Below are 23,110 nucleotides of genomic sequence, written 5' to 3'. Positions count from 1 at the left end.
TCAATGTACGGGGCTTGGCAGAGGCAGGACCAGGTGATGCAGGAGCAGGCAGCGCCCTGACCACTGGCGGAATGGCAGCCACAGGCGGTGGAACTGGTGATAGTGGCACTGCCGGTGACGACATGGGTACTGCTGATGGTAGAGTATGAGGTGGCTGAATGAATTCAGAGCCATCAGCGGACACAAGGATGTGCTGGAGCGGTTCTCCTGAACCTGAACTGGAAGATGTGAACAAACATTGGGCATGCGTGGAACTGCTCTGGGGTTGGAAGTCTGTGATTGGACCTTGGAGTGTCCATCCTAAGCGGGTTTTGACTGCTGCAGGAGATCCAAATGGTCCATGTCTAACTGGTGCAATAGGCGTAATAAGGTGGGTATGATCAGAGCCTATGAGCAGTAGTGGAGCTGCTTTGTTAATAAAGGTTAATGGGATACCTTGAAGATGCTTGTATCTCCGTTGAAGAGAGGATACGGGGTAGGTGTGGTCTGAAAGTGCTAAGTGACTTGTAGCGAAGGCATTATTAATTGTGTAAGTTTTCGCTGGATGTGCGATGGGAGAAATCTGGAAACTTACACAAGAACCTTGAATAGTTTCAACTTCTTGATGGACAGTTCTGAGTGATAATTTTTCAGCTTCCCTAGTTAGGTGGAGATGCTTAGCTGCAGATGTCAGAAGCATGGTACGTTGGGAACCATCATCAAGTATTGCATATGTTTCTAGGGTTCTTTTGCCATTACGCAAGAGCACTTTTACAACCTTTAATAGTACACTAGGACAATTGCTAGGTCTATCAAAGTACAGTGTCCTCACTACAGGATTAGTTCCAGTTCTAGGTCTCTGATTCACCTCACATAGGATCTGTAGATGTCTTTTCATGCAGGTGGCACATGCTTTCCTCAGATCACACTTCGCAGCCTGATGAGTTCTAGCACAATGCCAACACCGTTTGTTTCTCTTTATCCAGTTTATTTTCTCATCCTTTGTCTTGTTAATGAACTCAGGGCACTTGCTAATGTGGTGTTCAGGTGAGCAGCAATATGCAAATCTTGCCTTAGTCATTATGATGGGTTGTGCTGCCTGTACAGGATCGAATGCATTTGTCCCATGTAATATTGTTTTGAGTGGAGAGGTGTACTTATGGGCAGGTCGTGGCTGGTTAAAGGATGAAACAGGACTGTCCTTTCTTGGTTGACACTTGCATTCCATTTGCAACCAGGATGAGAACAAAGGTAAGTCATACATCATATCTCCTTGTTCCCTGTAAATGTGCCGTTTGAAGCGACTGGAATGCTCTGCGGGCAACTTTTCAAGTAGGCGATCGACATGGGAGCCACAATTTAGTGGTCTAGGCAAACCACTTGAAGGAACTGCAGCATCTAATATTGTTGAATTAGGGAAAGGAGGGCTAGCAGCCAGAACTGCACCAGAGTGACAGCTAACCTGGGGGGCTGAGAGGGTGATTGACATGTTGCTAGATCAATCACTGGGAACTGCTCATGTTGCTGATGTGTTTGGGGAATGGCTTGCAAACCGCAAACAGAGGATTTGCTTTCATCAGATGAGACAGTGTGAATTGAAGATCTGGAGGAACTGCGAGAATGGGGAGGAGATAACTGAATCATGAATTGCCTAATCTCCCTCATTGTCATCAGGAGTTCCCTCATCACCTCATCTTGATTGGTGGGTAAAGGAGCAGGGTGATGTCTCTGGTTGTCTTTCTGACTCTTTGACAGGATCTTGCAGCCCATGTGTGTCTTTGTCACTGTGCTGGTATTCTGTTTGACTCTCTGTATCACATCTAGGACTTCTACTTCCAGGATACTGAACGTCATACTGCTGCAGGTGGGCAGTAGGTCGCCTTTCACGACCGGAACGTCTCAAATCTTCAGTCAGTGGCTGCTGTGTATCCATGACGCTAACGCTACTCCGGCTCGGAGGACCATGTTTTGGAGGAAGGAAGGTTCAGGGTTTACGTAGTCATCATCATGGGCTCATCCGATTAGAATGAGAATAAGCAGTCATCAATCATTTGCAGGTTTTGTCATTTTATTGAATAACGGGTAAAGGAAAGAAAGACACACATGGACTGCTATCTCTCAGCTGCCACCCCATGTGGGAGTGAAGAAAGAGTGAGGGATAGGTGAGTGCAGTCCTTATATAACGAGTGACAGGTGAGTGCAATTAAGGGCAAGCACCACACCCAATCAAAGGTGAGGAAAAGAAACAAGGTGCATCTGGTGAAGTGAATGTGCTGAAAGGTGAGCCTTTACAACATTAGTTTTGTCTGCAGTAACTCAAAAGCACACTCTGTTGGGCACTAACTTGGCCATTGAACAATATCCATCCCATATCTTTGCCTCGAGAAACTCTTAGGTTGCTTTTGCAGTATGCTTTGGGTCATTATCTATTTGCAATGTGAAGCATCATCCAATGCAACATTTGTCTGAATCTGAGCAGAAACCTGTACACATCCACAGAATTCATCCTCCTGCTTCTATCAGCAGTCACACGAACACTGAACACCAGCAGCAATTACCGTACATTGCCTCCACGGCGTTTGAGAAATAATGTCTCTCTCCTTCGCTATACTTTTCTCTTCCCATTAATTCTGATCCAACTTCATCTTGGCTTCTTTTGTTGAAGATGAAATGCACAATGGCTCTTCAGCATGTCATTGGTGGCAACCTAAAGTTGTGAGGTCAATGTGTAGTAACTGCTCCAATACAGTTCTCTTCATCTTGTTCATCAATACTGTTGAAAGCATTTAGTTGATCCAAAATGCTGCCACGAGAGTACTGACAGGGAGAAGAAAGAGAGAGCATATTTCTCCTATACCGGCTTCTCTTCATTGGCTCCCTGTTAAATCCATAATCTAAATTAAAACCCTTCCCATCACATAAAAGGCTTCGTATAATCAGGCCCCATCTTATTTTAATGACCTTATAGTGCTGTATCACCACAGCAGAGCACTTTGCTCTCAGACTGCAGGCTTACTTGTGGTTCCTAGAGTATTAACAGTAGAATGGGAGGCAGAACCTTCAGCTTCCAGGCCCCTCGCTCTCAACTCTTTTCACTCTCCATGTGTTTATACACCTCTCCGCATTTAATTATGAGTTATTATTAATCTCTGGCTGTCTTCCACAGCATGTCTTCCTCTCTTCACCCCCAAGCGGTTGCATCACGAGGCTGCCCCTTCCTGAGCCTGGTTCTGCCAGAGGTTTCTTCCTGTTAAAAGAGAGTTTTTCCTTCCCACCTTTGCCAAAGCGTTTGCTCACAGGGCGTTGTCTGATTGTTAGTGTTTCCCTGTATTATTGTAGGGTTTTTACCTCACAATATAAAGTGCCTTGAGGTAACGGTTGTTGTGATTTGATACTTTATAAATAAAATCGAATTGAATACTGCTGAGTGAGTGCATACATCGGTGTAACTTTGTGCTGAACATTGAGGGAGTCAAGATCTCTGTCTAAATAAATAAATAAATCTGGGTAAATTCCCAGATGATTAAACATGCAACTATTTTGCTGGTAATAACTGAACTCCGGAGTGTGTTGTAACAGAGACAGTTTATTCACAAAAATCTTCACCAAGTGTATTTACAGGCAGTGCGAGGACAGTGCTATATACAAGATGTGCGAGGACGGGTTCCAGGGCTCCAGGGAAAACAAGGGGATCACACACACGCTCACGCCAACCTCTCTCCGCTAGTGACCAGCCACCTCTTACACGCTCCACACGGGGAAACACGGGGACGAGTCCGGGGAATCTAGAACAGAGAGACAAATGTTACTTTCTGAGGCGGAAGTGTGGGGAAACTAGGGCTCGACGTGTACTGACAGGAGTCTTCACAACAATCCAGCGTTGAACAGCTGATCTCCTCCTTCTGATATACCAGCTGGTCTGATGAGGCCCAGGTGTGCATGATCTGGGAGGGCGTGGGCCGAGGGCGTGAACCCGCCATGAGTTCCGCCCCGGCAAAACAGGGGAGGGGGAGAGAGATTGCTGATCAGTGCCTTGCCGACCCCGCAGGTCGTGACATTTTCATGTCACCTACAGATCCTTGCTGTATTTGTCAGACACTGGAGTCAGCTGTAAAGATAGTACAGTGAATATTATTGCCCTGAAATGTAGTTAAATAAACACAAAAGACGGAAAGTACAACTACCACAAACTATAAATTATATTTTGATGAAGCACTATATTTTACTGGTTAAAAATCAGCGCTGTGGATAGGCATCCAGAAGTCTGAGATACTCACACTGGAGTAAAAAAAACTGTTTTACTGTTAAATTTTTAAATTTGCGGATATTGTAGCACATCCCATCACAAACAAACAAACAAAAACTGAATAGTTGCTACACGTGTAACAATTTAACCACTGTTGAAAGCGCTTTTGTTCTGACAAATCTGTTCGTCAATGCGCCACTAGAGGGAGCTGATTATACCAAACAAAAGAGACGCTAACAGAGGCCTGTGGAGTATTTACTGTTGCACAGCTGAACGGTTATGGCAAAAATAACCTTCTATTGTATTTATAAGCATGCAAGGATTTTGACCCTTTGGTGTTGTGCAACTCTGTGTCCACCCAATAAAAATCAAACTGACAATACTAACGCCACAACTAAATATAAGATAACCAATTTAAGTTAAATAGATACTGTGAACCGAATGTATATAGTCAGACACAGCGCAAGAGCTGCCTGTAGATGCAGAATTATACAACCAAGTTACAAATGCTGGCTTTTACATGAGTCCGTGAACGCAGCATCAGCTACAGTGTGGTGGTGGGACGGGCTTGAAGCGGAAGGTCAACACAATCATGGCGTGGAGAGGATACGCGATAAAATGGGCCAAAACAGAGTTCGTGAGATCCCAGAACACCACTCCACGAAGCTCCAGGTGAGCAAACACAAGGTCGCTGTGGTCGCAGCGTCTGTCTGCACAGGCGTAACACTGACAGGATGTGTGTGTTTACTTCTCCACCAGCCGCAGCCCGTGCTTACCTAACTGTTCCGACTGTCATTGCAGGGAGATCCACAAAGCTAAAGACAGCTTCATGTTTCATCCGTAACCTGCGATATCGAAGCGTAAACGAGTTACTGTAGTCTTTCTGTTTTTCAGTAAATGAATTGAGTGCCTTAAACAGCATGTCGTGCTTTTATTATTGATACTGATACTAACAATAAGTAGTTATGGAGCCACTGTGAGGCATGCTACCCGTGTAGATTCATACATTGTGGGTGCTTGAATTGTTCTCAGTATTATTAGCTTTTATTACGGATGCATTCATTTTTTTGTAACTCTACAACCAGCAGTAGCTGTAATTTTACAACAACAACACAAAAGTAAAATTAGTTTTCAAAGCAGGACTTTTATGTTCTTCCCCTAAATGAACATTGATTTTATACTTTTTTGTGTATATTTCAACAACTGCCTGCTTTAAAAGCTGCCTCTTTCTCCTGGCAGTCTTAACCCCTACAACCAGCAGAGGTGTGGATTTCGTCGGGAGGCCAAAAGGCCAGACATAAAGAAAAAAAATGCCACGCAGGAAACAAACACCTCAGCCACTGAGGCTGGCACCCCGGTGCCCCAGCCTCCTCCTAGAGTCCCCAGGCCTACACTTTTCACACCGCTGATGTTCACAGTAGGGGTAGGTCCCCCCAGTTTTCTACTGCTGTGTAGTGATGAAATGGATGCATGGTACACTGTTGTTTGTGGACAGTAAAGTGCTTCTGGCTGTTTTCTGACTCCATTTCAGTTTACAGGCTGCTCCTTTGGTGCGGCGGCCATTCTCCAATATGAGAGTCTAAAGTCAAGACTTCAGACTGCAAAAGATGAAGAGAATTCAGAAAAAGGCATGCAGGTGAGCACTTTGATGATCCACATTATTGCACATCTCCTTTGCTTGCAGATCGCATTACTGGTTTGATTTACAAGCTGCTCACAGAGACTCTGTGAACCTTTCACATGTTCCCAGGGCACCCAGGACATGGCATACTGGCACAACTGGTGGAACCAGCTGTCCAGCTTCCAGCGACAGCTCATTCTCCTGGTGTCCATGGTGGATGACTTCTGGAACAGCCTCACAGAGGGACAGAAGACTGTGACAGGTATTATTTTACACAGTCAACATCTTTGCAGTGTGTGTGCGGTTTTGATTATCGATTTTCCGATTTTAAAATCGATTCTAGCTTGAATAGCGTGATATCGATTCATTAAAATCCTGAATCGATTTTTAAATATAAATGCATTTTGCCCAAAATGCCAGAATCTCAGGATAAATCTCACAAAATTTTGACAACCACCAAACAGCTAAAACAGTAAATGAGAGCAGGCACACGGATTCTGCACAAAGACGTAAACAGAGCGTGGACCCGACGCTTTCTCGCCCAACGGGACGTACACGGACATGCTGTCGGGGCTGAGAGCCGACAGCTCACTCATTTTGATGTGTCTGGTCCACGCTCTGTGTTTAAATCTTTTATTGCGCTAGATTCTGAAGCTGCAGGTTTTGTGTCTCTCCAACCAAAGTTGATTGAACCAGTCGCGAAAAGAAGATCCAAACTACGCTTCACATAAACATCATCATGAAGTCCCCCTTACTTGCTGTTTTGCCTCCACCACAATAAAATCACACTTGCACAGCTCTCTCTCTCCGTGTACTTCAAGAACAGTTTCCCATTCACTTGCTTATTACCTACCAGTCTACCATTGTAAACAGTGCTGTCAGCCGCTGTGTTGTTTTTTTCTTTTCTACTTAAATGACTTCCGACAAGAAAGCCGCATTTTTGCTGTTCAATACTGAAGAAATTTAAACTTTTTAAATTATGCAAAATTGCAAAATGCTTAACTGTATCTCTAATAGAAACCTCTGTAACTTTGCTCTGCTTCGCTTCAGCAGCATCAGGTAATGTTCATGTTGATTCATGGTTTTCTTCAGTTTTTGTTCTACCGCAGAATATTTTTAAGGTTATCTGCTATAAAAAGTCAGGCCAGGAAAATCGCCTTCATGTTTGTCTGTGTTTTATCCTCTGTTACTTTGACACAAAGGCATCTGCTGTGATGCTCACACCTTTGATAAAGTCTCACAAGTGTAAGGTTTCTTTTTACAGATATAAAATATGGATATGTACTGATTAGTGATCAGAATTATAATATTTCTGACTGTCTGAGGCAAAATTTCCCCGAATCAAATGGAATCGAATCATGGATCGAATCGATTCGGGACCTTGCGCTTGTGAATGGGAATCGAATTGATTCTAGAAATCAGTGACGATACCCAACCCTATGTGTCTGGGTTTTTTTTGTTTTTTTATTTATCTCTTTGCATTTCTTCATAGTTGGCACCTTTTTATTTATTAATTTTTTTCTAGGTATTATCGCACTAAATGCCGCCGTCCTCTGCTGTTGGCGAATCCCTTCAATGCAAAGAAGTATGCTTAAGTACTTCACGTCCAACCCAGCTTCCAGTGAGTTCACCTGTGCTACACGGTCATGTCCTCTTTTGTGTTTGCAGTGTGTGCATTTTTTTCCCCTCTCCTCTTCCTCTTCCAGAAACACGCTGCCTTCCCATGGCTCTGTCCTCCTTCAGTCACTACTCCATCATCCACATGGTGGCCAACATGTATGTCCTATGGATATTCTCCTCAGGGATCGTCTCTCTTTTGGGGAAAGAGCAATTTCTTGCAGTTTACCTGTCTGCTGGTGAGTCAAATAAAGCACACAACTGGAGTCTGATAACATTTATTAAATCTAAACACAATACTTGAATATTTTTAACATTAGTGTTTAATCCAGGGTGGATAGTTTAATGATCTCTTTGCTTCATGTTTGACTGAAACTCGCTGTTATTCCATCCATCATTTACTACAGCACAAAAACCTTATTTTAATTTTGGGACACTCAAACGTTTAGGGCCTTTCAGTACTATGCATGGCTGATTATTGAGAATATAGGTAACAGGAAGTAAGAAAGGCTACCAAATGTTTGATTTTCAGGTGTGGTTTCCACTATGGTCAGTTACACATGTAAGGCAGCCACCGGGCGTCTCTATCCATCATTAGGGGCGGTAAGATATTTGCTAAAATCCATTTTAAAGCTCAACTCAAATGATGGACAGCTGTGATAGTAACTGTTTTGATCTACAGTCCGGCGCCGTCATGGCAGTGCTCGCTGCTATCTGCTCTAAGATGCCAGAGGCCAAGCTTGGCATAATCTTCCTTCCCATGGTCACTTTCACAGCAGGAACAGTAAGTGCTGCACACTTCATATTTCCTACATACACTTTATGAAGTACACCTTACAAGTGCTCGATTGGAATCCATATTGCCTTCAGAAATGCCCCAGTTTTTCATGGCACTGATTCAACACGGTGACTACAGTCAGCTCATTGTCATGTTCAAGAAACTAGTTCGAGATGATCTGACCTTTGTGACATGGTGTGTTATCCCGCTGGAAGCAGCCATCAGAAGACCTGCACACTGTAGTCATAAACATATGAACATGATCAGCAGCAATACACAGGCAGGCTGTTGTGTCTAAATGATGTTGTTTTTCCAATCTTTGGTTGTCCCATGGGAATTGTAGCCTCAGTTCTTAGTTGCCAGGAGTGGCACCCACTGTGGGGTTCTGTTGCTGTGGCCCATCTTCTTTAAGGTTGGACATGTGCATTCAGAGATGTTCTTCTGTCTACCTCGGATATAACGAGTGGTTGCTTGAGTTGCTTTTGTCTTCCTTCCCGCTTTTGCTGCAGGAAGAGATGTGAGTGTGCATGGACCAAATAAAAAGGTACATGTATGAGTGACTGTGGAAGTATGCATGCCAGCGCACTGAATGCAGCTTTGCCTTTGTTTATATTTAGGCTCTGAAAGCGCTAGTTGCCATTGACACAGCAGGACTTCTGTTGGGATGGCGGCTGTTTGACCATGCAGCTCACCTTGGCGGAGCCCTCTTTGGAGTGTGAGTCAGGTCTTATTTTTACCCTTTCCTCAAAGTCTGTCCATGTTAACAATATGAAATACAGTTTCAAGGCATATGAAACTGTCTTAATCCCAAATCTGATTACTTTTTCTGGAGGGTTTAACTGTTTTCTTAGACTTACATAAGCAGACAGATTTTTTTCCCAGTTTTAATATCCTGCTCTCATAACATGGCCCAAGTGTGAAAATTGTGGTTATGTGACAGTTGCAGGTGTAGTCACAAATACAGCTTAAAGCCTGTGGAACATATCTAATATTATTAAAATGTTGTTTTGAAGGCTTTGTGCTTTTGAACTCAGTCATGAAAAAAGAATCCAATGATTCTGCACTGCTTTGATCAGTCTAAATCCTTTAATGTCTTAATGTGGCCTAATGGGAGCATCTTGTTCTGCTTTCTCCACATTTTACCGTGCCATGCATCGCTTCATACAGGTGGTATGTGGCATATGGTCATAAACTCATCTGGAGGAAGAGGGAGCCCCTTGTGAAATTGTGGCATGACATTCGTTCACCAGGCAGCCGAGGTTCCAGGCCTGGACGTGGACCCGGGGGTGGTGGTGGTGGTGGACCAACATCATAAGTCCCTGAAATTCTTTGTGAAAGAACTGGAACCCATCCAAACGAATATGCAAGGACACTTTTATCCAATGACATGGAGTGGACTGTTATTAATAAATAAATCTAGTTTTCACATCCAAAGTTAGTAAAGAGCATTTGCTGATTTAATGCCTTGCAAACTTGAAATTTAAAAGCAGGTGAAACTTCATGTCTAGCGTTGCAGTCGAGATGTTTACTTTGTAGACTTTAAGCACTTGTTATGCTACCGGTAATCTGTAACTCTGCTACCTCATTTAGCCATTTTCCACCAATGCTTTGCCAAATCTCAAACTGGTTCTACACATTTACACCAACAAAGAATGGTGGCACCACAAAAATGAGTCTCCCAACACTTGGATTCAGTGATTTCAGAAGCAATGGGAATATTACTGCAAGTAATTTACCACTCATTTCCAAATGTAGCATTCAGATTCGGCCCTGTGTGACACTAACGTCTGATATAGTATGCAAAAATTAAGTTCTGACACTTGCCAAAATATGGCCATCGACCAGCACCAGACTAGGCACATTACTGGTGGAAAACAGGTGTTAGTAATCCAAAGCTAAAAACCTTTTTATCCATGTTTTTGTGTCCATGTTGTTCTGGAAAACTGCATTAGCCATCAGACCAAAATTTCCACATTAGAAAACAAAGAATTTTATTGTCTGATCCTTTTCCTCTGTTAACACTCATTCAAACTACTAGCTTTACATTGAGAGAAAAATAGAACAAATAAGCATATCCAATGATTTTAGATTAAATGGGCACTCCCACGTATACCTACTAATGTAAATAATTCATTTGGTAACAAATCTCTTTATCAGTGCCCTCTATTACAGTAAAAAGTGGCCAAGGCACTTTTTTAAAAAAAACCAAAAACCTGCAGTTTAACTATTTTGGTTAGAAATACTTTCCTCACAGCAGGGCAATATGTTTAAAATTAAAGCTGTGACAAAACTATTCATGACAATATAAGTTTTATTGGAAGCGTTTAATCTATAGTTGGCACATATGAGAATTTGGAACAAAGATACCACGACTCATGGTGCCAAAACACACTCAGTTAATTCTTCAGATGCCGACATCTCCAGATTACTACCTGAACTCATACAGTGGGGGAAGTATTTCACCCCCTGCTGAATTTGATGGGGGGTTTTTTCTGGTTTTCTGGTTGATATTCTGTCTTTCTCCATTAAAATACCACTGCCATAGAAAATTAGAAACGGTTCATTTCTTTGTGAGTGAGCAAATTTACAAATTCAACAGGGAATAAATTATTTTCACCATTATAATAATGATTTCATGCCCTGAGAAAACATTTTATTTATCAAATCACATTCCTGTCCTGGACATAAAGAGTCACTGTTAAATGCTTTTCACAATTCCTTTTTATTCAGATACGTTGGTGGAAAGTTTTTTTGGTTAAATACAACTACAAGGGCATGTGCAGCAAATTCTTCTAACAATCCTCGCTGTCCAAAAATCAGGCGTCCATCACTGTCGGGCTGTGAATGAGAAAACTGCTCAGAATCCTAAAACTCAAAAGAGTAGGCTAAAAATCAAAGAGGTACAATGAGATTAAAGTTTTCATTTTTTAGTTTCCAGGCACAGTTCGTTCGTTCTCTCTCTCTCTCACTCACTCACTCACTGATAATTCAAACTTATCCTCCACCCTGTCACATGATGTTAATCAAACAGACTTACCAGAACACTATATCGTCTACTTTTTATCCAGAGCAATCAGTAATACAGCACTTCCTCAGCCCCTGCTTTTGTGGTTTGCATAACTGGGGAAGCCAAACTGGGAGACCATCAGGTTGGAGAAGGAAAGAGGCATAAAGCCATAGATCTGTGTCAACCTGTTCAGGCAGTAGGACCTCTGGAGAAGGTGTTCGGGACGATGCCACATCCCCTGGTATCCACTGCTGGCCTCCTTTTCTAGGTTGCGGATGTCCGCGGGTTTGATAAAGACCCCAGAGGCTCTGTTCATTTTACCCAACTTTGATTGTTTTCTTAAATACAGAGCTACGGCAAAGTTCATGGCAATATCGTCACAGTTCTGCGTTTCATCCACTAAAGCATGCACTGCTTGAGGCTGGTCCTGAAAGAGCTGCAAATAGTGGCGGTGGAAGAAGGCAGCACCAATTAACACCATGGAGTATCTGCAGGGAATGCAGGGAGATGGAAGCTTAAAAAACAAAGTACACCTAGCCAGAGGCCTGTACTATGAAGCAGGATTAGTGGCGCAGCAATGCAAATTCAGGGTTAACTCTGCATTTTCAGCAATACGATGGTGATTCGCTGCTGTTGAAATTTATAATGCAGGTTGAAAGAAAAACAGCTGCTGTTTAGTTGTGTCTAAGAATCTATATTTATTACTCATCATGGAAAGAAGACTTTAGAGACTCATGAAAAACATTAGACCCTCTTACTATCTGCTCAGAGTGGCTCGGGGGATTTTACAGCAATGTTAACACCATTTTCCAGAAAGCTAAGTGGAGAGAATTTATCTAAATTTCAGGAGTGGTACCACACCTCCATACACATCCCTTCCAGTAATCCATCAATATATGACCCTCCCGAGCACTACAAGCTGTTCATTCTCATCTTTGTGCCCCACCCTCCCTTCCCTTTTTTACAATTCATTCACTTCTCATTAGTACATGAGGATCTTCCCAGCCTGGGAGCCATCGCCAATCCCCCCTGAGGCCTTCCCCAAACTGCAGCCTCAATTCATCCTCAAGCCATCTGCCATTATTTACTAGGAATGCTGTCAAACCTAAAATGAGAATGTAGTCCCCGCTAGTGAATTGGGCAGTAGGAAGTGACGTTTTATCTCTTGATCTCAAATATAACCTGTTCCACAACTGGTTAGGTCTGCAGCACAAATTCTCAAGGTAAACTACCCCCTAAGAAATGAACCCTCTTCATAAACCAGGGTTTATGCCAAAGTTACCTGAATAAGCCTTGAATTTTCTCATGTTCAATTTAAAGTCAACAAGTACAAACTCACCATCTACTGACCAATCGTTTCTCTGGGAAATGGTGCCACCATTCCTGGAACACATGTCGGACATGTCCACGGACAGCTAGCGTCTAAAGGAGCAACTTTATTTCTATTTCTAAAATGATTGTATTGTCTTCCACGCCTTTATAATGTGGATATACACTGGATATCAAATTTGCAAGCATGCTATGCCTGTCTTTAATTTCTATTTGTATATATTTTCTTAACTTGCACTCAAGCCATTAAACACCACCAGCACAGTTTCAGCTGAAAAGATAAAGTTAAAATTGTTTTCTGCACATTTAAACATTGATATAACAGATTATCCTGAGTCTTAAGGATACTGAGAAGTCTGTTAACTCGCACAGATGGCATTTTTGCCAGATTTTCCTCCTGGCTTCAGCTTAGGCTTTATAAATATAATAGTGCTTTTCCATTCATAAAGCCTATTTAAATCGTACACTTGTAATCTCACGCTACTGTTTTGGCAACACGTGTTGCTCTGAGCCTGTACTGTACACAGCTTAACATTGCCTGGTCTGACACAGTTTTAACTTCCTTTCTAAAATCAGGCCGCTCAGATCTGTTAGATCTGCCCACGTCTGTGATTGGTCAGAAGTTGCCTCTTTCATGTGTTCATGCTCACATGAACACATGACAGACTGGTAAACCTAGAGTGGACCTATTAAGTTTATAACCACTTTCTTGTGACAGCTTAACGCTGATTTAGACTTCTGCTGTGGATTTTTGATGTAACCCATATGAGTGGTTGACGTTACTGCCAGCAGTCATGCTTGTCCTTGGCGCATCATTCGTTAATTACCTTGTGGTCATGTCCCAGTGTTTTATATGCTGTGCCAACAACAATACAAATAAAATTCTGGGACTTTTCTTTCCCACATGGTTCTCCACTATTTGTTGTGGCTGGTTTTTGTTCCAGAGGCAAACATATGTCCCGTCTTTGCACATTACCTCACATCCATTCCAAAAGCTTTGGCAATCTCCCTGCACGAATTTTCTGACATCTGTGAATCCTTATAGAAATGCTATGATCATTATTCTTTATACTAAGATATGATTGTTATTCTCTCACTGATATGTTTAAAATTAAACACAGAAGTATACTGATGTACACTGATGTAAAAATAAGTGAAGCCACATAAGCAACAAACATTCTGGGTATGTCGAGCATGCTTCGTAGTACAGGCCCAAATAACATGCAGGGTATGTGGACAAAAAAACCAAAAACAAACAACCTACACGTCACCTCCTGCTGTTTCTGGATCCTGCAGCTCAAAGCTGCCATAGCTGTACACTCCTGCTGCCGTTGAGACATGTTTCCTCGGTACAAATCCAACAATCTGGTCTGGAAATTGCTGTGGAACCCAACAGTAAAACAACTCAGGGTTTGCCGGCTAAAATCTGCAGTTAAATTTTTCAAGTTTATGATACTCATTACCTTCCAGACAGAAAAAGCAAAACTGATGTCAGGTACACTGATGAGAGTGTCATCATCCAGCATCAGAACAGCTACAGGAGCAGAACAAAAATACTACTGTTCACTGACTAAAATGTATTTAAATATAACAAATAATACATACGGTGCAAGCTGACAGATGTACTGACCATCAGTATCAATTTCAGGGAATGGTTGTAGCCTGTTGCGCATTCGGTTGCTGGTCTGCTCCTTGAAGACTACCTGGACCGGATGAGGCCCCAAGGAGCTCCACAGCTTTGCAGGTGTCTGCTCTCCAATGTTGTTCCATACTATGATAATTCTCTGAAGATGAGGTACTCCCTGGTAATGGTTTAGGAGTTTGAGCAAAACGTCTGTGCGGTTGTAAGTCTGGATGATGATGGTAAACTTCTTCTCCTCCGAGCTGTCAGCGTGGTGAACCTGTGCGGGATTCTGCTTTTGCGGGGTTGCCCTTCGTAGCACCTCCAAGACAGCAACACCTCTTTGGTCCTCAGCAGGTGGCAGCAGAGCTGTCAAGACTACACCAACCAGGAGGATCAGCAGAATTGCCCAAAACAAATAGGTTCGTCGGAGCCCAAAGCAACAACGGGGCAGCCTGCACACAGATTTGCAGTATTTATTAATATTTCCATCTCAGCTCCAGTTTAAAAGAGAAAAAAATCAATATATGCAGTTTCTATGACTGATTTGTTGTATTCTAAGCAGAAATTAGTTAATCTATGGCCTGTGATAAATGTTAGGATTATATGGCATCCATAACTAAACATGCAAATCAATTAAGCCATCTTGGGTATCCGAAATGACAACTTAGCTTGTGCAAGTAGTTGTAGTTGCACTGATTTTAGCTAACTTTAACGTGATTTTAGCCCAGCGTTTGTTTTGAACACAACGGTTTAGTCGGCTGTCTCGTAACATATCTAGCCTGTTACATTTTAACATATTCTATTTTTCTTTCTAGAAAGGAGAACTCACCTCATTTTTGTTGGCACTACAAACATTCAACCCCTTTCTTTCAAACGGTCGCCATGTTGGCTGACTTTGTCCAAAGAGTGTACAAGTTAAGAGCGGTTCCTATTTAACACCCGCCGTAATTTATGGTACTCAACAGCCACGCAGCTATTTTATTATAGAGAAAATTTCTTGTTAAATGAATATTTTGTTCTTACTCATTATAAATACATTTTCTACGTTACAACCTCGTAAATATATTTTCACTCGCGTATTCCGACTTTCTAATGAACTGTCGCCATGTTTGTTCAGCGGCTTGATTTTTAATTCAGGGACATATCTTCGCCTCTACAAATATGTTAATAATAGTTGGTCGAGAGAGAAAGGGAGAATCAACTAAATGAAAAATTTTCAAAACCAGTCTACCTAGTGGTTACAACAAAGGTAAGTTAATCTAATGCACTGTTAATGAAAAAAGAGTGTATTAATAGTATTCTTTTTTGGAGAATAACATATGTTAACGAGGAATGACTTTCCTCGTTAAAGCAAGAAAAGTTAACAACAAAACAAAAACGTTTTTCCAGATTGCTCAGCTCTGGTGAAGTGAACATGCCGTTGGCGTCGGTCCTGAACTGTCCTACAGTACCACTTTCCAATGGTCTGCAGATCCCCGTGCTTGGTTTGGGTGTGTTTTACTCTGGCAGTCACTGTTTTTAAATCAGCTAGCACAAACCTGAATGAAGCATTATGCAATCCTAGGACACAGTGATTGTTAACTGAATCGGTTGGCTTAAAAACTTTTAAGTAATGCAATAGGGAAGTAAATCCACAAGTAAAACTGACACCTATCAAGTTTTAATTCAAGAAAAAAATATGTAGTGTTACTGTTCGTCAGTTTATCCACAGGCAAACGTTTGGTCTAATTCCTCCAATACAGTTGATACTACTAATAAATAGTTGCGTACACAAACGGGTTTTTCAGTATCCTTTAATCCAGGATATGTGAATATTTTGTATGTATTTATACCTTTTATGAATACACTGTATATTTATGTCAGCGCTAATACGCCGTCAAGTTTGAATTAAACTACATAACACTATCATTAAAATGTCTTCTAGTGCTGCTGTAACACGTGAATTTCCCCACTGTGGGAAATATAAAGTCTATATTATAATAATTACCATTGGGTTTTTTTTAATGTATAAATGTTGTGTGTTTTTCTCTTTGCCAGGCACATCACATAATGGTGGTTACTCCCACGATGCAGTTATGTATGCCCTCACTGAATGTGGCATCTGCCACATTGACACAGCAAAGCGTTATGGCTGCGAGGCCGAATTGGGCAAAGCTGTCAGAGAAAGTGGGCTTCCACGAAGTGATCTGTGGCTCACGAATAAACTGTGGCCCGGCGACTACGGATATACAGCTGCAAAAAAGGCCTGTCTGGACTCCTGCTTGGAAATGGGGGTCGAGTATTTTGGTATGCCGTCTGATTGATAAAGTTAAAAACAGTTAACAGCTAAACAGTTTTCTGGGATGTCACTGCAGGACAAACGTCTTGAATAAACCTGTGATGGCTCGTGATGTAGTTGAATTAATCCATGTTCACCACACCGAATGCAGTTTGCTGTCTTTTGTTACATCATGACCTCTAACCCCTGTTGTTTTTAAAGATCTGTACCTGATGCACTGGCCAGAGTCAAAGACACCTGGTGGTTCCAACAGGGAGATGAGAGCTGAGACCTGGAGAGCTTTGGAAGAACTTTATAAGGAAGGTAAATGGCCTGTATTTATATTTGCATTTATATTTATATTTATAAATGCTAAATGCATGGTATTAACTTAGAGAGATTATCAGAATTACCATACAATGCAATTATTTATTTATACTATATTAATTGTATCCTTGGGAATTATGTTCATAATTTAATTAAAAGACTAGCTTCAGTTTTACAGCTGGATAATCACTGAAGTAGTGATGATAATACATATCACTTAATAGTAGTAAAAGAGTTTATTTCACAAAGCATCCATATCTCTGTTTGCTAATATAGGTGTGTGCCGTGCTATTGGGGTCAGCAATTTTCTGGTCCACCACCTGGAACAGCTGAAAGAAGACTGTACTGTGATACCACATGTTAACCAGGTAGTTTTATCCATTTAGCATTTATTTAAGCTAGAATCTGTGCAAAGATACTCAGGTTGACTTTCTTTATGCCATAAAACTTCCTTCAGCTCATTGACTTTATTGTTTTATATGCTGTTTTAACTGATCAGGTTGAGTACCATCCTTTCCAGCAGCCAAATCACCTGATTCAGTACTGTCGTCAGGAGGGAATTGTGTTTGAAGGGTATAGTCCTCTGGCCAAGGGTCAAGTCTTCAACAATCCCACTGTTCTCCAGATAGCGGAAAAGCACAGACGCACGCCAGCTCAGATCTGCATCCGCTGGAGTATTCAGGTTGTCACGCTCATCACATGATTTCCATCCCTGGTGTGAAAATATTGTGTCTACTGAAATTCTAAATATTCTTGAATATTTTCAATTTTGTGTTTCTAAGAACGGAGTTGTGACAATACCAAAATCGACCAAAAAGAAGAGGATACAAGAAAACTGTGAAGTGAGTTTAAAGATCATTCCATACTTTCTTGAACCCTTTAAAAAAGTCTACAAAATGAAAAACCAAAATAAAAGTTCATGTTGTGATCGAACATTTTTTCAAATAAAGCTTAGCTGTAGCCTAAGTTTGACAAGACAGTCAAAATCATGTCTTCATCTAAACCCAGTTACACCGTGCAAAGGTCTTGAACCACCCTTAATTTCTTTATATTTTGCCTTTAAGGAGCCAGCTTTCTAAAGTTGGTATCAGAGTTTTCTTTTGGGCACTGGCTCTTTTTACACCCATTTTTAGTCCAGTCCTTGTACCTGACCATTTTCAGAGGAATAAATCATTCAAGCACAAAAAAGGCAGCAAACTCGAGGGGTGAATCAGTGCTGTCTCTACACATTGAAATACAGAGAAAACTTGGTGAAGAACCAATTTTAAATTATATCTTTACACACTTTGTTACTAGCAGCCTGTCTGTTCCAATTTCTTTAGTCTAATCTATGGAAAACACCAAACACAGTTGACAGATGTAAAAATTGTACTACAACAGGGTGATTCAGAAAGAGCTATTAGTGGAAAACTTGCCGCACTGTGTCCTAAAAATTTTAAGGAAACACAACAAATGGAGGACAAAAGAAGTTCTTCTGCAGCAGAAGAAAAGTATCTTAAGAAACAGGAAAAAAGCAAAGACCTGACAGAACCTGAGAGATGCATCTGGTTCATCTACTGTTCACTAAAGCTTCGTCAGAAATGGTCTCAGTGGAAGGCTGGCTGTTAAGAAGTCATTCTTAAGGGAGGAAAACAAGTGGTATGCCACATTACACAAGAACTGGACTTAAAATCAGTAGCAATGAATGGAGTGATGAATCCAAATCTGAAAGTTTTGGTTCAAATAATTGTCAGTTTATGCAAAGGTCAGGAGAGAGGTATGACACTGATTGTGTACAGCCATCTTAAAAACACGGTGGAGGCTCTGTCATTGTTTGCACCTGCATTTCAGTCAGTTGTGTTCTTCTTCTTCATCTTGTTAAAACTGATGGATTTAGTGATGAATTACAAATTGAAAATGTATGGAATTATTAACATTTTTCTAAGAAAATATACAGATTTTTTTAAAAAGGAGGTGGCTCAAGACTTCTACACAATGATGTGCCTTGTTTGGTAGCTTCCACTAGAGGTCATCATAATAAACTTATGCATCTGGCTTAACTGAGGTTTAGTAAATGTAAAGAGATCTTGACAAGTTAAATAGTTTAAATAATGGCATAATGTGTCCATCTTTCCAGTCAGAAGACAGATAACTTCTGCAGTTTATCATCACAACTGAGAGAAGCCAATCTCACTTTTAATGCCACAGGCATTTTCGTTTTTCATATGATCCTTTTCCTCTTCTTATTACGGTGGCCCTGAGAGGCCAAACGGACTGCAACTTCAGAAAACACTTGCAAAAAGAAAAATGCTGCAAAAAGAAAAATGCTGCAAAAAGAAAAACACCTGCAAAAAGAAAAACACTTGCAAAAAGAAAACCACTTGCAAAAAGAAAAACACTTGCAAAAAGAAAACCACTTGCAAAAAGAAAAACACTTGCAAAAAGAAAAATGCTGCAAAAAGAAAAACGCTGCAAAAGCACACAAGACACAACAGAAATGTTTCTGGAGAGACAATAACCCAACGGACCAGTTGCACGAACAAAAACATGCTAACAAGTGCACTGGGACTGGGAAGGAACAACATTTGTCTCTTATATATGATACACCTATATGTGCACTGTCAAAGATACTTGTCTTGAGTGAAGATTTAAGGTGATAAGACATATAAATAACTGCAACTTGAAACTGTACTGAAGCTCAGTATTTGACACAGAGTTCGTGTTCACTGCTGTAATAGCTAATAATGATTAATATAATAACTATAATATTGGCCATATTATATTTACACTACTAAAGTGATATGACTTTAGTCTCATGAACAACATTAGCTAATTGTTATTTACTAACGAATCTTAAATGACTGTTCAGTACAGAAATGAAGCCCAAAAGTCATGTTTTACAGTCCTGTGGTCTCAGCCTCAGATACTTATCAAATCACACAAAGCTCTTGTAGAAACAAACAAACAAACAAATGAACAAAATATGTTCTCCTTCATTTCTGTCAAACAAAGTTGTATGACACGTTTCCAGCGGTTAGTATCATGGTTGCTAGGCAACCTGGGAAGCACGACCGAGACTAGACCGTCCCATACAGCCCATGTGTTTGCAACAAACTTGCCGTTTATTTTGCAAATCGAGCTCAACACTGCCCCTAGCGTCCTGGAGCACTTCCGTTGTGATTTGGAGTTTGCGTGTGTTTTGGATTTTGTACGTGTTTTGGAGTTTGCACGTGTTTTCTAAGTGTTTTGGATTTTGTACATGTTTTGCAGTTTGTACGTGTTTTGGAGTTTGTACGTGTTTAGGAGTTTGCATGTGTTTTGGATTTTGTACGTGTTTTGCAGTTTGTGCGTGCTATTTGGAATTTGTACGTGTTTTGGAGTTTGTACATGCTTTGTCTCTAGGGGCCACCGTATCTTATCGTCCTCTCTCTCACACACACAAACAGGTGTTTGGATTCCAGCTGGAGGACGAGGACATGGCTGCTTTAGGAAGCTTGCATGATGGAAGACATGTTACTTGGGATCCAACAAATGTGGAATAAGTGGGAAGATGGAGGGTATGTTTGTCCATGAACTGGTGATGGCTGAGTGAGGAATTGATTTGAATATGTTCTTGGTTAATTATTTTTCTTTCTGGCAGTTTTCCTGGAAATAGACTTGACTGTAATGTCAAAGTTTATTGAGCTACATCTTCAGATAATGTGTAGACAAACACACACGAAGGACAAAACCATTCCAAGTGCCTTACTTTATAGAAATGTTGATTTTTTTTTTGTGATTGAGATATATATATATATATATATAAAGAACACGAGAAGCTGGAGAAATACCAAGGACTCAGAGAAGAGCTCGAGAGGATGTGGAGGGTGAAGGTAACGGTGGTCCCCGTGGTAATCGGAGCACTAGGTGCGGTGACTCCCAAGCTAGGCGAGTGGCTCCAGCAGATCCCGGGAATAACATCGGAGATCTCTGTCCAGAAGAGCGCAGTCCTGGGAACAGCTAAGATACTGCGCAGGACCCTCAAGCTCCCAGGCCTCTGGTAGAGGACCCGAGCTTGAAGGATAAACCGCCCGCAGGGGCGTGCTGGGTGTTTTATATATATATGTGTGTGTGTGTGTGTGTGTGTGTGGTAAGAAAGGTGTTGTAAACGCAGATAATGGTATCTTTACCTTTCCAGAAATGTGGTTGTGATTGTGAGCTTGACTTGATCTTGAATAAAATCTACAAATTATTTTTTTTCACATTCAAATTAAGGGGAGGGATCAAGTGGTTTCTAAGACGAGAGGACCTTGGTATCGTATCCATGGTTGCAGTATATAAAACAACTATGTAAACTCAAGGCTGTGACCTTTTATTAGTCCTCTTCTCTTATTCCGCAAATGAAATCTTTAGTTTACTTCACCTGTAAAATCTGTACGTGATTATCAAAATACCTTAAGCAACATGTATCATTTACAAGTAAGTCATGAGACAAAAGAAAAACAAAACGGCCCCAAAGCTTAACCAGGTTTGGGAGGCATGAAAGTCAGCTGTAACTGTAACTTTATATAACACAAGCTATCAGGGTTTAGCAAATAATTTGCTGGCTACACTGGCTCTGGTAACGTTCAACTTCACTAAACCTTATCATGTTATCACGTTAAATTCAATTTTGATATTTTACATAATTTAGTATGAGGTGGATTCTCATGTCCACCTTTATTCCTCAGCACAGCCTGAACACTCTCTTTATTATTGTTAATCTGTGGATCTTTCACAGCGCATTTTTGTCCTATCTTCATCACCTCATCCCAAACTAGTCACTGTTCCCCCTGAGCTTGGTTCGGCAAGAGGTTTCTTCCTGTTAAAATGGAGTTTTTCCATCCCACTGTCACCAAGGTCCCTGCTCATAGGTCATCTGTTTTTTGTTTTTTTTTGTTCTCCTGTTTTCTGTGTAGTCTTATATACCATACAAAACACAATGAAGCAACTGTTGCTGTGTGTTTATAATAATAATAATGTATGCTTTATTGATTTCTGTGGGGAAATTCCTCTCTACATTTAACCCATTTACTCAGTGAAGCAGTGGGCAGCCACCAATCTAGCGCCCAGGAAGGATATAGGGACGGTACCTTGCTCAGGGGTACCTCAGGGTTGTCGTTCAGTGAATTTGAACCCCCGACCACTCTACCCACTGAGCTATCCCAGTCTGTTGGTGCTATATAAATAAACTGAACAGAATTAAATTAAATTCAGGACATTCAAAGCTCTTCTTTGGATGTTGGCTACTTTTTGTCCATTTTCTGTCAAAGTGATCTCACACTACATCACTAATGTTGAAGTTCAGTCCAACCCATGATTGATAAGTGTGTTTGGTATCACTGTGATATTTAAAAAAAAAAAAAAAAACCGAAGCTGCTGCCAATCAGATGCTTTCCAAATGGTGTTGCACTGTGGATCAAAATCTGACAGCATTTATCTGTACTCATAATTCCATCAATTTTGACATGGCTGAAATGAAGACCCAGGCATCACAGAGCCTCCACTGTGTTTTACAGATGGGTATACACATACAGTGTTGCACCTCTCTTCTGACATCATCTGTACATGAGTATTTAAACCAAATATTTCAAATTTGGATTAATGACTCAAGACCTGTCACCACTGATTTTCAGTCTAGTTCTTGTGTAATTTGGCATACCTCAGTCTTTTCTCCCCGTGTCCCTTCCTACTGAGACCATTTTTGATGAAGCTTTAATTAACATTAAGGCCAGATATCTCTCAGGTCTGTCTTTTTAAAAGACATGATGTTAATGATCTTCTTTTGTGCTTCACATGTCCAGTATCCTCAAATTTCTTAAGGACACACTGCACACCATGCAAAAAGAACCCAAGCTTTCAACTAACAGTTCTTTGGGAGTCATGTTGCTAATCCAAAAATACTATTTTATGTTTGTCATACTGTTACCTTTAGTTTAATCTACAAAAAAATGCCAAAAGGAAAGAAAACAAAATGTGTTTTTCTACCAGGCGGCTGGCAACAAAGAGCCTAAATGTTTAAAATTGGTTCTCTGCCAGGTTGGCTTACATGTAGTCACAACACAGTTTCATCTCTTGAAGCAGGCACGTTTTCAATGCTTGAATGATGATGTGGCCTCAGTGTGGCTCAACCCCCCCCAAAAACAAAACAATTCCTTTCAGGTACAAAGATCACATACAAGGACTGGACTGAAAATGATATGGGGAAAAAAGAAGCAGACAACTTCCAAAGAACAAATCTCAAAGATCTTCAGAAAACACTGCTCAAGACCACAGTATACAGGTTGAACAGACATGGCTACCACGAGGAATCTGTGCTGAAGACCAC

At 41.0% G+C, this 23,110-nt stretch overlaps 3 protein-coding genes across 7 annotated transcripts; 2 read left to right on the top strand and 1 right to left on the bottom strand.

Moving 5' to 3' along the window:
* The first annotated feature begins 4,785 nt into the window (after positions 1-4,785).
* Positions 4,786-13,463, top strand: parla (presenilin associated, rhomboid-like a). 2 transcript variants are annotated; one of them, XM_086271456.1, is made up of 10 exons: positions 4,786-4,897; positions 5,465-5,648; positions 5,757-5,861; positions 5,976-6,108; positions 7,372-7,467; positions 7,553-7,702; positions 7,996-8,066; positions 8,146-8,247; positions 8,859-8,956; positions 9,409-13,463. In XM_086271456.1, exons 1-10 carry the CDS (start codon positions 4,818-4,820, stop codon positions 9,554-9,556), a joined length of 1,167 nt encoding a protein of 388 aa, XP_086127582.1. In that variant the 5' UTR covers positions 4,786-4,817; the 3' UTR covers positions 9,557-13,463. The 2 variants fall into 2 exon arrangements, 1 of the variants encoding a protein (XP_086127582.1); XR_015126000.1 differs by lacking the exon at positions 9,409-13,463 and having other exon boundaries at positions 8,146-8,758.
* extl2 (exostosin-like glycosyltransferase 2) lies at positions 10,945-15,258 on the bottom strand. 3 transcript variants are annotated; one of them, XR_015126001.1, is made up of 6 exons: positions 15,031-15,153; positions 14,208-14,653; positions 14,041-14,111; positions 13,842-13,957; positions 11,279-11,736; positions 10,945-11,079 (listed from the first exon to the last, which is right to left on the bottom strand). XR_015126001.1 is itself a non-coding variant. In XM_086271457.1 (5 exons), exons 1-5 carry the CDS (start codon positions 15,054-15,056, stop codon positions 11,334-11,336), a joined length of 1,062 nt encoding a protein of 353 aa, XP_086127583.1. In that variant the 5' UTR covers positions 15,057-15,230; the 3' UTR covers positions 10,945-11,333. The 3 variants fall into 3 exon arrangements, 2 of the variants coding, with proteins under 2 accessions (XP_086127583.1, XP_086127584.1); XM_086271457.1 differs by having other exon boundaries at positions 10,945-11,736; positions 15,031-15,230; XM_086271458.1 differs by lacking the exon at positions 14,041-14,111 and having other exon boundaries at positions 10,945-11,736; positions 13,838-13,957; positions 14,183-14,653; positions 15,031-15,258.
* A 55-nt stretch (positions 15,259-15,313) lies between these two features.
* Positions 15,314-22,095, top strand: LOC147308464 (putative oxidoreductase ZK1290.5). Of its 2 annotated transcripts, XM_086271461.1 has the most exons (9): positions 15,314-15,450; positions 15,591-15,691; positions 16,239-16,487; positions 16,681-16,782; positions 17,062-17,153; positions 17,285-17,467; positions 17,568-17,627; positions 20,211-20,321; positions 20,405-22,095. In XM_086271461.1, the coding sequence occupies exons 2-8, from the start codon at positions 15,616-15,618 to the stop codon at positions 20,304-20,306; spliced, it is 858 nt and encodes a 285-aa protein (XP_086127587.1). In that variant the 5' UTR covers positions 15,314-15,450; positions 15,591-15,615; the 3' UTR covers positions 20,307-20,321; positions 20,405-22,095. The 2 variants fall into 2 exon arrangements, with proteins under 2 accessions (XP_086127587.1, XP_086127586.1); XM_086271460.1 differs by having other exon boundaries at positions 20,211-22,095.
* The last annotated feature ends 1,015 nt before the right edge of the window (positions 22,096-23,110 follow it).

The sequence above is a fragment of the Aulonocara sp. 'chitande type north' Nkhata Bay genome, linkage group LG18 (genome assembly GCF_057382095.1).
Source record: "Aulonocara sp. 'chitande type north' Nkhata Bay isolate Kocher_YH1m ecotype deep benthic linkage group LG18, A_spYH_male_GT1.1, whole genome shotgun sequence".
NCBI classification, from domain to species: domain Eukaryota; kingdom Metazoa; phylum Chordata; class Actinopteri; order Cichliformes; family Cichlidae; genus Aulonocara; species Aulonocara sp. 'chitande type north' Nkhata Bay.
Note: the sequence above shows the minus strand (reverse complement) of the source record. Positions and strands in the feature narration are given on the sequence as shown.

Coding starts and splice junctions, on each gene's coding strand:
- LOC147308464 (XM_086271461.1), top strand. CDS start 15,616: ATGCCGTTGGCGTCGGTCCTGAACTGTCCTACAGTACCACTTTCCAAT. Junction 16,783..17,061: donor GGAAGAACTTTATAAGGAAG/GTAAATGGCCTG, acceptor TTGCTAATATAG/GTGTGTGCCGTGCTATTGGG. Junction 17,468..17,567: donor GCATCCGCTGGAGTATTCAG/GTTGTCACGCTC, acceptor TGTGTTTCTAAG/AACGGAGTTGTGACAATACC.
- parla (XM_086271456.1), top strand. CDS start 4,818: ATGGCGTGGAGAGGATACGCGATAAAATGGGCCAAAACAGAGTTCGTG. Junction 4,898..5,464: donor ACCACTCCACGAAGCTCCAG/GTGAGCAAACAC, acceptor TTCTCCTGGCAG/TCTTAACCCCTACAACCAGC. Junction 8,248..8,858: donor TCACTTTCACAGCAGGAACA/GTAAGTGCTGCA, acceptor GTTTATATTTAG/GCTCTGAAAGCGCTAGTTGC.
- extl2 (XM_086271457.1), bottom strand. CDS start 15,056: ATGTTTGTAGTGCCAACAAAAATGAG. Junction 14,654..15,030: donor GTAGTGCCAACAAAAATGAG/GTGAGTTCTCCT, acceptor ATCTGTGTGCAG/GCTGCCCCGTTGTTGCTTTG. Junction 13,958..14,040: donor TTGCTTTTTCTGTCTGGAAG/GTAATGAGTATC, acceptor TGGGTTCCACAG/CAATTTCCAGACCAGATTGT.